The sequence below is a fragment of the Talpa occidentalis genome, unplaced genomic scaffold (genome assembly GCF_014898055.3).
Source record: "Talpa occidentalis isolate TD23 unplaced genomic scaffold, MPIMG_talOcc4v2.1 talOcc4.4, whole genome shotgun sequence".
Classification (NCBI taxonomy): Eukaryota; Metazoa; Chordata; class Mammalia; order Eulipotyphla; family Talpidae; genus Talpa; species Talpa occidentalis.
In genome coordinates this window covers 41,880,759-41,896,513 of record NW_023604295.1, presented here as the reverse complement: position 1 = coordinate 41,896,513, position 15,755 = coordinate 41,880,759, and the positions used below count along the sequence as shown (strand labels likewise).

General features: G+C 34.1%; 1 protein-coding gene across 6 annotated transcripts in view; it reads right to left on the bottom strand.

Annotated features, from left to right (window-relative positions):
- The window catches only part of LRCH3 (leucine rich repeats and calponin homology domain containing 3), a 95,687-nt gene that overhangs the window by 39,087 nt on the left and 40,845 nt on the right, over positions 1 to 15,755 (bottom strand). For all 6 annotated transcript variants that reach the window (XM_037525388.2, XM_037525390.2, XM_037525385.2 and 3 more), the window contains exons 7-11: positions 10,144 to 10,237; positions 9,077 to 9,197; positions 6,395 to 6,543; positions 3,681 to 3,757; positions 265 to 319 (exon numbers count right to left, since the gene is read on the bottom strand). In XM_037525388.2, coding sequence (XP_037381285.1) covers positions 265 to 319; positions 3,681 to 3,757; positions 6,395 to 6,543; positions 9,077 to 9,197; positions 10,144 to 10,237 — 496 coding nt within the window. The remainder of the gene's footprint in view (positions 1 to 264; positions 320 to 3,680; positions 3,758 to 6,394; positions 6,544 to 9,076; positions 9,198 to 10,143; positions 10,238 to 15,755) is intronic.

The following is a 15,755-nucleotide window of genomic DNA, read 5'->3' as shown; positions in this document are numbered from 1 at the left end:
ATTTGTTTATTGCTAATCGTTCCCCCTCTTGGTTGTGTTCTTATATGTATTATAAGAAGCACTGCGTGAGTAAAGATTTTCTGTCTAGTTCTAAAAACACTGTCACATGTATCAGGTGCATGTTTTATTAACTAAATGTTTGAGAAGACAGGCAACAAAGTTTCCAGACACCTGGCAATTAGTGGTCATTTTAATATTATAACAGATGAAAACTACCTTAGTTAAAAAATAAATAAAAACTAGGAACAGCAAAAACCAGATTACCTGATTGTGACCTGGTGTTAATGACAAGACTGAAGAAGATGGTTCAACTGGACCCCTGATCCAAAAAAGAAAAGGGAAGGATTCTTTGATAAAACAGACAAATATATAAAAGAGAAGTGAGATCTTATTGTTAATGTAGCTTTCTATTAATCAATAGGCAAACTGCCTAGTCAGCACCGAAAGATGAACTGCAGTTTATAAACTTGAGCCCACATCATTAAATTAAAGTACAGGAACACCTGATGTCTCCAACTTAAGTTTCATGCAATGATATCACTTATCAAGCTATTGCTAAAACTGCCTGTCAGCCGGTGATGATACAGTTATTTGAGACCACTTTACAAAAAGTATAATTTATTCATAGCAGATACAACTATCCTCTTCTTTACTACCATGATTCAAACACGATACATGCAAATGGAGATCTTTTTTTACACACAGCATTTATCAACAGATGTCTGGATTACTACAGAACCTGCTAACTATTCTTGTAAAGCACTCCTATTCCTATTTTCAACTGCAGTTTTAATGACAAAGATTCTATTGATTTTTTTTTATGTTTAAGAAAAAGATGAAACCAATATGAAAGTTTAAAAAATAGTAAAACTTGCTTCTTCCTTTCATCAGTTGATATTTACTTTTTTCCTGAAGTAGATTTTAGTTTTTCAAGTCTCAGTTATTGATCTATCTCTAAAACTAACAACGTTTGGAGCTGTGCTTTTTTGACACTTAGGCTGAAATTTTATCAGTCTGTTGGGTTGATTTAAATGTATTATGGGAAACAAAAACAAAGCCGCCAGTAATTTCTGATTGCCACCCACCAGTGATATAAGACCTGCTAGTAACATCCACTGTCCCTTTGGCAAACAATTACCATAACACAACACATTTTCAAATATCTCCTGGGGAGCAGTGCTATTCCTCATTAAAAAACACTGGTCTACCTTATACCGCCTCGAATTTTATTTTATTTTTTTTATTTTTTAAAGATTTATCTATTTATGCATACAAGAACAGGGATACAAGCCAGAGATGCGGGGGGTGAGAGGATCCACCAGAGACATAGTGGGGATCAGAACAGGCAGACTGACTGAAATACACTGCTGAGGGGAGCAGCAGGTGAGACAGGAGAGGTCCACTGCGCCATGTAGGTAGCTCTCTGGCTGGCCAGGGATAGAACTTGTGTTGCATAGGCTGCGGATAGCTTCATAGTGCTGTGCTCAACCTGTTGCACCACCAGGGAGGACCCCTTGTGCCACTGGGGAGGCCCAAACCTCCTTGAATTTTAAAAATTTAATATGTAAGAAAACAAAAATTTAAGTTACTTTATTGTTTTCATCCTATCCATGTTTTTTAAATATTGGTTCCAATTTTTTGAAGTATTCACAGAATTCTTTTAAAATTTTTTCCTAGGCATTAAACAAAACATGCTGACAGAATAAATTACACTTATAAATTTTAAAAGTAGGGCCTCCCTGGTGGTGCAGCAGGTTGAGCACTGTGCTGTGAAGCTGTTTGCAGCCTCTGCACCAAGGGTTCGATTCCCTGCCAGCCAGGGAGAAACCCACAAGGTATGGCAGACCTCTCCTGCCTCGCCCACTGCTCCCCTCAGCAGTGTCTTCAGTCCGTCTGCCTGATCTGCTCCCTACTCTGTCTCTGGTGAATTCTCTGACCCTCCCGTGCCTCAGACTGCACCCCAGTTCTTGTACAAATAAATAAATCTTTAAAAAAAATAAATTTTGAAAGAAGCAGAATAAATTACTTCCTTAGACAAGGTTTAAAATAACATTAAAGCTGGAGAGAAAAACTTCCTTAACTTTATATTAATCCTTGATAACTTCTATCTTAGTGCTCCTAGTCAGTGCATCCTCAGTCAAAAGATGTTATTCTAGTAAATATTTGACATGTCAAAACAACTCTGCAGATGAAATTAAGTTGACCTTTAAATGGGGAGATAATCTCCAGGTGGGTCCAATGTAATTGTAGGAACCCATAAAAACAACAGAAGGCAAGGGAGTCTGTGAGATGAGACAGAAAGGTAAATGAGAAAGATTCAAGACATGTGAAGAATTTGGCATATCAACTGCTGGCTTGAAGGTGGAGGAGCCACAAACCAAGGAATATGAGTAGATTCCAGAAGCAAAAAATGATTCCCAGCTGATTGTCAGTGAGGTAATGTGGGCCTCAGTCTTGTAACTTACATGGAATTGAATTTTGCCAACAACCTGTACGAGCTTGGAAGTGGGTTCTCCCACACGGTCTTCAGAGAAGGGAATCTAGGTCAGTCAACATATCACAACACTGAGACCCAAAAAACCATGACAAATCTATAGAACTCTTATATAATAAAGGGGTATATTGTCAGGGGCTAAATTTGTGGTAATTTGTTATAAAAGTATTAGAAAACTAATACAAAATGTAACAAGATTTAAAAAAAGTCAATTTTCACCTTGTATATCTTTACTAAATCCTAGAGATTTTTGAACTTTGTGATGGTTGTGGACAGTAAAAGGGACAGGAGATAAGGTGCAAGTCCACACAAATATAATATAAAATATAACAGAAAATTCCTCCATGAAACTGGATTGCAAAAGACTGCATCCTCAATATAAGGACAAATGGCAACTAAAAGTTTACCATTTTGAGGTAAATTTCAAAGCATAAAATTTAATTAAAATTGAAAAGTCTGAGTTACAAACTTTTCCCCATTATTCTCCCCACATTCTCTTCATCCATCTATAGCACAGCCCCCTAAGCAAATTTATTATCTTGTCAAATACAACAATGAACTATGTATGACAGTTTCTACATAGTCAATTTACTGTTGTTTAAGAATAAGCTTATCAAGACTATTGCTTTGCGACTTCACAAAAACAGAGGAAGCAAGAGTTGGGAATTCTTCAATTATTGTGATACAGTTATGGCAAGATACATTTTGCCATTCAAGAATATGCAGCAGTGATTTAAATGGTCAATGCACAAATATTCTGTGATGCACTAAGTACAGTGGAAAGATCATATCAATTGAGATAGGAACAAGAATGCTAATTATTATTACCTCTCTCTTACCTAGTCAAAGTTTAAATAAAAAATTTTCAGGACTCCTAAAATTCATATAGCATGAATTCAGCTATATCTTCCTAAACTTTCACTACTATGAAGTATCTTAAAATTAATTGCACAAATTAAAGCTTGTAATACTCTGAATTTAGAATCAATTCTATTTCTTTTTCTACTACATGAGCACTAAGCATACTGTCACCTGTACAAACATGGTATCTAAAACACAGTTTCTACACACAGATCTGCAAAAGTTAGATCTTCGTTATACACAGATCTGAAAAAAAAACACAGTCATTTCATGCTCTTATCAGGATTTAAGGCTGAAACAAATCAGTAGAATTGGCTTTTCAAACCTGTTTTGATGTGTATATCTTCTCATGTCTTCTGTTTTGTGAAACTCCCTAATGGGTACTGGCTTTACTGGTGAACCCTAGGTCAAAAAAGCAGAAACAAATAAATTTGACATATGTATTCTGAATACTGAGATTATATGGTTTTTGTTCAATTTGGTATTTAGGAAATCAGTATATTACACATAAAGTATTTGAACAGAATCATCAAGTGTGAATTTTTATGTTTAAAAGCATTTTAGGCTATATTATTACTTTGGTAACCAAATAGTCATAATCCAAAAATTTTTACTTTATTAAAAAGTATTTCCTTCATAACATATTAATTATAGTGATAACAAAGCATTATTCACTGAATAAGTTTTTTCAGTTGGAAAGAATCTTACAGATCCTCTTCTATCTAGAACAGGAAATCCTACCGATTCTACCCTAACATTTTCTCAGCCTCTCAACACTTCTTGTAGTAGGGAGTTAATTAAACAGATTGTATTTCTTTATTTCTTCACAACTACAGATTGTTACTTATGTTTGTCATATAAAATGTACTTGGGATAGTGGTGAAATACCAAGATAAAACAAAAAGCAGTTTCTACTTACGGTTAAATGATATTAATTAAAAGAGAAATATTACTGGCAATGTTTATAAGCCAAAGCTAAAGGTCATTTTAAATAACACTAGTAGGAAAATTAAGGTATTTTTAAATGATATGGTCTACCTACTGAAAAAGGAAATTATAGGTTACCAAAGTATATATTTTATCAAGTGAAAATCTATAAAAGCAATATATCTTATTTAAACACAGAAAAATAATTAAAATGAATATTCTGTAGGGGAAATATAAGAAAACAACCTATGCAAAAATAGTATGTAAAAATCAAATGCAAAATTATTTAGTCCACTTCTAAGAAATGAATAGTACATGACACATCATAGAAAATCTTTGGTGAGTTATTCCAAAGAGCTGAATCCAGTGCCTTATTAATAGAGTAGTATCCCTGCCTGTCCTAAAAGGCTGAAGCTGATTTCTTTATATCTGGACAGCATGAGCATATAAAAGGAAACACAATTTTAGAACCATCTGAAAGAATAACTGCTTTAACCATAATGAATAAGGTTTTCTTACAAAAATCTCTCTTAATATCAGTATCTTATCACTCTGGTGATGCTGTAATTATCTATAATTATTGCAAGAGGTATATAAACATTTTCATGACAAAAAGAATATGATATTGACTTAATTAAAAAATTTAATGTCACACTACAGAAATACAAGTCACATCCTATTTAATTATACCTCTATATTTGTAAGAGATAGTATAATAAAAATGAAACAATATCATAATTTTAAAAATCTCAAGCAGTTTAGCTTTTTAAAAATAATTTATTTTAAATAGTATTCAAGAATATAAAAAAATTTCTCCACTAATAGTTAAACTTCTAAAATAATACTATTCTTATAGAGGCCCAATTTTAAGACATCCCTGACACAGAAATCATGAAGATCTTTTTGAAATCATAAAAACCACGATACATATAGGAAGCTGAAATTTAAAAAACGTATTACAAAATAGCCAATATAGTAGGATTGAAAAAATGGTGCCACAATTTTTCACCAGTAGTGTAACAGGCATTTTCACTTTCACATAAATACCCCACAATACAGCTCAATTAACCATAAAAGGATCAAAGAAAAAGAACGCCAGAAAAGAGAAAGGACTCCCTTCAAGATTTTAATGTATATTGCTAACTCTAATTTTATTGTGAAGTATGAAGAGTTGCCCTTTGCTCCAACAGGTTTGCTTATAGCCTGAACCGCAAGTGATTTCATCACCTGTACATTGCTGTCTCTGCACTGCAGGACTTTTTATCCAACTTTAAATACAAGAGTATATTCTTCACACCAACAAACAAAAGGCTTCAGATAAGAAAACCAAAGGATTTAAAAAAAAAAAAGAATGGTATCATTCCATAACAGGTCCCACTTGCAGTGATTTTTCGCTATTTCTAAAAGGCTAAATACATCATTCTCCCAGAGGCCCCAAGTGTTTCTCAAATAACCCCTGCTCAGAGCCTGGGAACAACTCCAGAAGTCAGCATCATACATACTGAAGTGGAGCCATTTTATTATGCTGACTAGATACACTGAAGAATGCTATTTCTACTTGAGACCCTTGGGGAATTGCCAGAGATTCTGTAGTGTGCTGAATACTCATTTGTTTTCTAAGGCAACTCAATACTCGACTCTAAGAGACATCTCAGAATTTTAATGGAAAACAATTTATATTCTGTGTGACACAGCATAAAAGCTCCAAAATAATTAAGCTCCATATAAAAAATTTACAGCTATGTCCATTTTTTTTTTTTTTTGCTAAATGTCAGTATTTTGGTTCAATTATTAATTACTGATAAAATTCCAATTTATTTGTTGGTAACAATCAAAAAGCAGTAAGAACTACAATGAAAAACATCATATTCCTTTCCATTTCAAAGGTCGTAAGATATACTTAAGACTCCTTTTATTCTTCAAAATTCTGAAATGTCTTTTTATTTGAAAAGTATTGTCTGATTTTTAAAATAAAGTGGAAAAACTCAGCAATAAAATTAAAATGATTACACCTAACCCAAAATTTGTTGGTTTATGACAGAAAATTATACTATTTATGAATTGTTTTTACTAGGGGGAAACAACATATTTAGGCTAAAATATTTGTACTACCTCATGAGTGATTCGCCTTTGTTCAATATATGCCATAAACTGGGAACTAAGGCTGTCTGAGTCCAGGGCCTTGGGCTGTCTCACTTCATCGTCCTCCTCCTCTGCAGTACAGCTGTCAATGTAGTCAATCTGATCCAGATCATGTTCCACTGTCCACACCAAACATACACACCAGGGGGGAAAAATCAAATTAGACAGTCAACAGAAGACGTGAAATTGTATTCCTTCCTTTCTCCTAAATTTTCTATTCTCAAAGTGGAAGAAATGAGAAGTTTAAATTATGCTAGTCTTTATTATTTAGTTTATGGCCACTCACAAAAACAGTCTCCAGAAAAATCTTGGTCCTAATTCACTAAACGATGTAGTAACTGATGATGATTATTGGAACACAAATCTCTAATATTTCTTTATTCTTTAGAAAACTCTTTGTTTTAAAAAGATGAGTTTGTGAGATAGAAAAAGGAAGAATAATTTTTAAATACTGAAAGATACATCTTATTTTATGATTTTTCCCCACATTTAGAATTGAGGCTTAATCAAATCTCTTGGATTTGGAGGAGCTGAGAAACAGGGAACCTAACACAGTTAACGCAAAAGAAAATAGAAAATGTAGGAGGAAAGTGAGCATAGAGAGAAAGAAATGGATATTGTAACTGTTGTCCATAATTAGAACAAAAAATATTTTTAGAAAATTATTTTGTAGTGATTACCAATACAGATACCTTGCAGCAATTTGTGGATAGAAGGAATTATCAAAGGAATTTTTTCCTTCTCAAAATGCTTTGGAGTAAGGAGAACTGAAATAAACCACATAATTATTCCTTCTAGTAAGCTTGAGAGTTCCCCATTTTTTTAAGTTTAAAAAGCAACAATTTAAATGCTAGATAAAATGGCACAGTAGGAAAAAAATTGCTTATAAGATGGTTTCTTTGAGATGTACTAAATTTTAGCTATTATTTTTATGATTTTTTGTACTGCCTAAAAGTTGAAGACTGGGAACAGCAAATTTGGACAAGTCTATTTCTCAGTTTAGTTTTCTGATTCAATTATTTACAAGTGATGACATACTTGTAACTCATGTAAAAATGAATTTTTTAAGAGTTATACTAATAGTTAAGAAAGATGGAAAGGCTACAAGTCTATGCCCACATTAGAAACCTTGTAGATAAATGCATTATTTTCCAATATGCTATAATTTGTGTGAATATATAAGTGCCTCATTTTATGAGCATTTCCCAAGAAAACATCACTTTTTCATATTATCTACACAAGCCCTTCCAAGAGAAATACAGTGAACTACATATGTAATTTTAAATGACCTATTACATTAAAAAAAGTTAAGACATTAGTTTTAATAATATACTTTATTTTGTCCAATATATGTAAAATTACATTATATTACAACATATAATCAATGTAAAGTATTATTGATAGTCCACTTTTTTTTCATGCAAAGGATTCAAAACCTGATGTGTATTTTACAGTGATAGCACATTTCAATACAGAAAAGCCACCATTTCAAATGCTTAATAACTATATGGGGTAGTGGCTCCCACATTGCATAGCACAGATTTAGACATAATTTTATCTTTGAAATAAACTAATGGAAAAGACATCTCATATGAAAGCAAGATAAAAAAGCAAACTACAGAGGGCCTCCCCAGGGGCACAGCAGGTTGAGCACAGCACTGTGAAGCTGTCTGTAGCCTCTGCAGCGTGGGTTTGATCCCAGCCGGCCAGGGAGATACCCACAGAGCGCGGCAGACCTCTCCTGTCTCGCCCACTGCTCCCCTCAGCAGTGCTTTCGGTCCGTCTGCCTGTTCTTCTGCTCCCCGCTCTGTCTCTGGTGAATCCTCTCACCCTCCCGCACCTCTGGCCTATATCCCAGCTCTTGTATAAATAAAAAAAAAAATCTTTAAAAAAAAAAAAAGCAAACTACAGAAATGTAAATGGAAACTGATAGGAGTAAGAATGAATATAATGTGGTTAAAGGAAAAAAATGACAGCAAACCACTTAATTGAAATCATCACTCAGAGATTAAAGTTCTTCTCAAAGAATGTACTGCATTTCTGGAAAATCAAACCAATCTTCTCCTTATAGGTACCCCTCAAAATTTAAACATTAGAATTTGGCAATTCAAATCAAAGCAATTTTTAATAGAACACTGAACCAAGATGGCTTCAGAAGCACAAGGAAGCAGAAAAAAACTCTGCTTAATAAACAAAAAGAACAATTTCAAATTTTTAAGCAGAATAAGGAAAAGCTGGATTCAGATGCCTTTGAAAACCATAATACCAGATGAACTAGAAAAGGTAAACATCAAGAAATGCACTGAATTCCTGAAGAGATTAAATAATGACAAGAATAGTACTTCAAAAGATAATGGTTAAATCAAGATTAATACATATTTATTTCAGATAAACTGTTTTTAAATAGTTTCCTCCTAAAATAAAAATGATAAACACTGTTTTAATCCTGAAAACAGAGGAAGTGGAATTTAATTTCAAAGGAAAAGAATTTTTTCCTAATGATTTCATCCAATCATGTGAGAAGACGAAGTCCTTAAAAGAACTGAAGTAGCAGCTGCAGAAGGATAAACACAAGGAGTGTATGTGAAATGTCCACTTAAAAAAGCTAGAATGACTATAAAGATTTTAAATACCATCAAGAATTATGTTTACCTCCACCATTTGTCATTACTAAACTGCTGCGATGTTCCTGAAACTGGCTTTCTCGTCGTAGTCTTTGTTCTTTAGTAATTTCTGCTACTCGAAGAGGCAGATCTGAAAATTCATCTGTAGGCTTAAAAAAAATGGCACACACATAAAAAAAAAATTTTAATTTTAGACACCACTGTATTTAATTCATGGAAATAATATAAACTCGTTTATACTTAACAAGAAATAGCAAAAAAAAGTTTTAGAGCTGCAGTGTGACAGTTTCCCAACAATGTGCACTTAATGCCACTAAAACACACTTAAAAATGGTTAAAATGGTAAGTTTGTTATGTATATTTTACCATGATTAAAAAAACCAGAAAAGTATACATGATATTATAAATGCACATATGTACATTAATGTTAAGTATGTACATACATGTATCTATATGGATCCAGCCACCTATACATACACAACCACACACACCTTTAGACACAAGCATTCCCAGTTAGAAATAGACTGTGATCTAAAACTAATTTGCTTTGGGTTCCCAATGAAATGATATTATAAATAAGTTACCAGTCTTGCAAAAAGAGCTTATCTAATCACTTAACCCAATTTATGGATAAAATATCATACCACAGTAATTTTTAAAAGGAGCAAATATAACACTAATGAACAAAAGAGAAAGAGAGATAACTAGCTAAGATAGTTACTCATTTATCTTGAGCCTACAGATATTCTTCACTAAGGTCCTCATGTGTTACCCATTAGCCTATAGTCCTATTTTCTCATCATCCTACCACCTCTGCTCAAGATTATCCAGTCTCTCAAATTTCAAATTTCAGTTGAAAGTGGCTCAGTTCTCATTTGGTTTTCCTGGATATAAAACTATTTATATAAGACAATGAGATAACAAGCATGTAAAACACACATGGTAAAAAGATAGTAAAGAAACAATACCAATTTGGGATGGTAGGATTATGGGGAAATTTTCCCCCCACCCTTGGATTCTGAATCCAATTAAAACGTTTTCCATTTTAATTACAACTCTTAATCAGGAGTTATGCCAAATAGAAGAAACACTTACTTCATTCCCTGACCATCTCTTATCACCACTGTCCACACTATTGAAACCTGAATCAAGGGCTCCATATGGGCGACCTGAGTACAATTCTTCATGGCTGTCAAAAATAAGACTTCAGTTGTTACACAGAAGTTACTCTAAAAATTAACATTGGAAATAAACTGTACAATATGACTAAAAAATAATTTTATGGAACTGAAATTAGAACTAGATTACGGCACTAAATTTTAGAACTAGCTAACTTATTTAGAACAAAACAGACACTGTTATAACTTTTTAATGGGAAACATTCCCATACAAAGTAAGTAGAATAATAGAAAAATAATGAGCTCATTCAGCTTCAAAAATATCACCAATCTGCCATTGTTTCATCTACACATCCATTCATTGCCCATGAGTCCTCAATTGTCTTTATTTTTAACAGTATTAAAAGGTAAAGTTTATATACACTGAAATATACATATCTTCGCTGCCTAAGTTTAACAAATGAATGTTTTTGTAACACATCTCTATCATGATATACAACATTTCTACTTTGCATGAAAATTTCCATACATTCCCTCCTTCTTAGTCGATTTCCCTCACCCAGCCAGTGTACTCCCCCCTATGAGGCAAGCAACCACTTTGACTTTTTTACATTAAATTAGGACAGAAGGCAAATAATGGTCCCCAAAGATTTCCAAAACCTAATTCCTGGAACCTGTAGCTATATTATTTTACACGACAACAGGAGAATTAAGGTTGCAGATATAAAGAAATAAGGTTGCTAATCAGCTGACCTCAAAATAGGAAAATTATCTTGAATTAACTGTATGGGTTGAATGTAATCAAAGGGTCCTTAAAAGAGGAAGAGGGAGACAAAAGAGTAGGCTGCAATGCTGGTGTGACGATGGAGGAAGGGGACCAATAGCCAAGGAGTGCAGAAAGCCTCTAGTGTTGATAGAGAAGGATGCATCCCATTCAGAGCCTACAACACAGCAGTCAACTCTGCCAGCATTTTGAGTTTAGCCAGATGAGACCAAGATTTAGACTTTGGACCTATAGAACTGTAAGAAAACAAATTTGTGTTATTTAAGTTGCTAAATTTGTAGTACTTTGTGATGGCAACAATAGAAAAGTAATACAATTAGTTTTGCTTACTTTAGAACTCAGGAAAATGGGCTATTTTTATTGGGCTTTTCTTGTTCTGCATGTCAATAAAATTCTGTTTTTAATACCTTGGTGTAGAATGGTAAGTACAGACTTAGCTTTTTAAATGGTTAAGTATAGATTTAGCTTTTTAAAAAACTGCCAATTTATTTTCAAAAGTAGCTATATTATTTTCTACTAGCAATGTATATTTGAGTTTCATTTGCCACATTTTGTATGGTCAGTCTTCAATTTGAGCAATTCTGGTAGCTATAAAATGGGTTCTCTGTGGTTTTAATTTTTATTTCCCTGATGTCTAGTGATATTGAGTATCTTTTTGCATGTTTACTGACCATTCATTTATCATCTTTTGTGAATTATCTGTTCATATCTCTTGACCATTGCAAGATCATCTTAAAATCATTTTGCTAAGAGCCCAGATACAAAATGTTTGACTTTTATTTATATGACATTTGATTTCATTTATATGAAATTCTAGAAAAGGGAAAATTTATTGATTGTAAAGATGAAAAAATTAAGTATCTTTATTAATCTGTCTTATTTCCTACACTCCTCCACAAAGAGTACTCAGCAAAAACTCTCTCAGAGTAATTCTAAAATTAGTTTACTAAAAGAACTGCAATTAATAACCCCCATTTTTATTTTGAAAAAAGTCATATTTACACAAGAGCTGGAGTACAATACAATGAATATCCATTTGCCTTTCACCTAGACCTACAAGTTGTTAGCATTTAAGTCAAATATTTTATATATAATAAAGTAAAAAAAAGAAACAAAAATTATACATAACATCTATATGACATGTCTGCCATTTATCCTTCCTTTAAAGTCCAGAACCTAAGGACAGGTCCTGTGTATTTGATCACAGCAAAGTCAGGACAAGGTGCCTAATTTTGAAAGCTTTCTAGCAAAATATTTATTTAAGTCATTCTTTAAAAAGTATTCTGCGGGCCTCCCCGGTGGCTCAGCGGTTGAGCGCTGGGTTGTGAAGCTGCCCGCAGCCTCTGCAGCGCCGGTTCGATCCCCGGCTGCTCCCCTGCCACCGGTGGAGGGTCCCACATGGCGCGCAGACCTCTCCTGCCGCCTGCTGCTCCCCTCAGCAGTGTACTTCGGTCCTTCTGCCTGCTCTGCTCCCCGCTCTGGCTCTGGTGAATTCTCTCACCCTCCCACGCTTCTGACTGTACCCAGTGTATGTATAAATAAATAAATAAATAAATAAATAAATCTTTAAAAAAACAAACAAAAAAACCAAAAAAAAAAAAAAAAAGTATTCTGCAGCTGCCAAGAGAAATATGTATATATCAAGAATTACTAGAGTGCTTTTTAATATTATGTAATTTTTTTCAGTAAAGCTTTTCAGATTTCTAGAATGCTGTTTTATATAATGTATTTTCTATCAAGTGACCACTCAAGATAAGTCTATTTTACTGTGATACTTTTTTTTTTAAAAAATATTTATTTTTAAATAAATAAATATGCGCGCCATGTGGGACCCTCCTTCAGGTGGCCGGGGAGCAGCCGGGGATCGAACCGACGCTGCAGAGGCTGCGGGCAGCTTCGCAACCCAGCGCTCAACCACTGCGCCACCGGGGAGGCCCTACTGTGATACTTTTTAAGTGGATAGCATAAAAAGAATGAATAAAATCTTTGAATTAAACTATCATTTTATATTTATTCAGTTATCTTTAACTTTTCCATATATTTTCTTTGGCTCAGAGATTAAAGTGAAGCATATACATTTGCCAGTTTTCTGGGTTTAAGAGTATTTTGGTTTTAACACTGAAAGTTCTGTGTTTCAAGAAATCTCAATCACAGGCAAATCAGAACAAATGGTCAGGCTCTGTATAAATATGGCCTCCGAGAAGCCAAGTAGAGTTCTGCCAAGCTAGGTTCCAACTATACCCTGTCAGAAAGTACAGTTTCCTTAATAAATCAGTAATAGTGCAGTGAGGAGTTGAGAAGTTGGCTTTCTGATTGTTTAACAGATTTGAACTTACAACTTGACACCATTATTTACTAGCTATATGACTAACTTGTTATCTCTTTCAATCATTTCAATGTTCACAGGTCAACAATGCTGACCTCATAGAGTTGCTATAAAGACTGAGAAAATATAGCTAAGGACTTGCACAAAGTCTGTACATAGTACTATATAAAAGTTATTATTACTTCTATGAAGAATGCGCCCTTAAGGAGAACATCTCCTACTATTACAAGTCACTAAACATCTTTTAGTCCAGCAAACATTTATTGAATACCAGGCAGTGTTTGAGGTGCTAACAACATAAATATGAATAAAGGATGACCACTGCTTTCATAAGATCAGGCTTGTTGGAGAAAATCAATTACAAGACCAGGGTTCTAAAAGCAGAACTTTCCTTACCACAATGATGTAGTCTTTTCTTAGTTTTGGTTCACTGCCATATCATCATAAATAAATATATTTAGTCTATAACATAAAGCTGCTTAAAATCAGCTAAGCAAAAAGGCATAGGTCACTAAATATCACAATTGGAAAATATGTATACCAATGTGTAAAATGAAAGAGTTATCACATGAGTACACCTTACTAAGGGGTTAGAAACACTTACATCTGGAAATAAATTAAACATTTGGGACCTTTATAAAATGAATTAAGGAAGTTTGGGTGTTGTGTTTATGTCAGACAAAAGTAGTCAGAAAACTACACCTAAAGACTAAAAGTACCAGCGCATCCAATTTGTACTGAATATCTGAAGTGCTACAAGAGTAATAAAAATTCTCTTTAGCAAGATAGGACTCTTAAGACTAAATTGGTCCTAGATCACAGCAGAGTTAGTAACTACCCCAATCCTTATACAGAGCTTTACTAAAGGTCAGCAAAGCACTTTTAGACACATTACTTTGATCCTCAGAATTATTATGAGAATATAAACAGGATAAAGATCATATGGAAGAAACTGAAGTTCAGAGCGGTTAAATGAATTGCCCTAACAGTAGAGGGATCTAGAGAGAACCATGCCTTCTGACTCCATGATGGCACTTTGAATACATGTACAATTAACTACAATGCAATTTTACCAATATCTACCTCAGTGAGAAAGTCAATAAGGTATAACAAATATCTCATTCACTGATGCATGAAGAATTTATATATTTCTAGGATATATATATAATAATTTCTAGGATATATATATTGATATATATAGTTTCTAGATCATTCTGAAATACTGATAGTTATAAATAACATAATTCCTGAAAAATGGAAAATATAAAAGACTTAATCTAGCTAGCATATATAAGGATTATAATAGGGTCTGGAAGACATTAGATCTATAATCACCAATTCCTTTAGAGAGACATGATATCTTTATGTTACTTAGATTTTTCCATTTAGGAAAGCTTTCTCCATTGATTTTAAAGCCTTCTTTTACCTCTTTGTAAACATACAAATTCTTGCCAGGTTTTTTGATATGCTACATGTTTTTAAAGTAGCATGATCCAGATTGTATTACTTAGAAAAATTAGGTCAAAACTAATTAGTCCTTAAAACTCAGGACAGTCACGATAAATTGGTTCTGCAATTAAGCTCTAGAGCCTCGGGGCCTCCCCGGTGGCGCAGCGGTTGGGTGCTGAGCAGCGAAGCTGCCCGCAGCCTCTGCAGCACCGGTTCTGTCCCCAACTGCCGGGTGAGGGTCCCACAAGGCGTGCAGACCTCTCCTGCCGCACTCATTGCTCCCCTCAGCAGTGTATTTCCTCGGTCTGCCTGTTCTGTTCCCCGCTCTGTCTCTGGTGAATTCTCTCACCTTCCCGCGCTTCTGACTGAACCCAGTGCTTATATAAATAAATAAATAAGTCTTAAAAAAAAAAAAAAAAAAAAAAGAAAAAGAAAAAGCTCTACAGCCTCAAATTTCATTATTTATAAAGGTGATGCTGCTTCCTTCTTAATCTCTTGAGGCTACATTTATACACACATACCCAGTAATCATTATTAATTGTTTTGTACTCAAACCTCAAAGGCAGCAGAAGCAATTCAATTTTCCTACTCTGTTATTTCAGATTAATAACTCCAAGGGGTGGAAATCAATTACTGTACATATAGAAGCTACTTTTATTTGTTATACATCTTTTTAAGAGTATAGGATTAGAACATTTATCGAAAATAGGAAAAACAAAACTTTGCTCAATAAGTAAAAAACAAGAGTTTTGTATTATAACAACCTGAGTGAGGTAGAATAAAAAAGAACATTAAGAAAAGGAGATAGTGAATGGAGAAAATAAAAAATTCTTGGCTATAAAAATCTGGGTTCTGGGTCTCCTGGTGGCACAGGGGTTGAGGACACAGCACGAGTTTGATCCCCAGCTGGCCAGAGAGCAGTCAACATGGAGCAGCAGATATCTACTGTCTCGCTGGCTGCTCCTCTTAGCAGTGTGCTTTGGTGGCTCTGCCTGTTCTGCTTCCCACTGTCTCTGGTGAATCCTCTCGC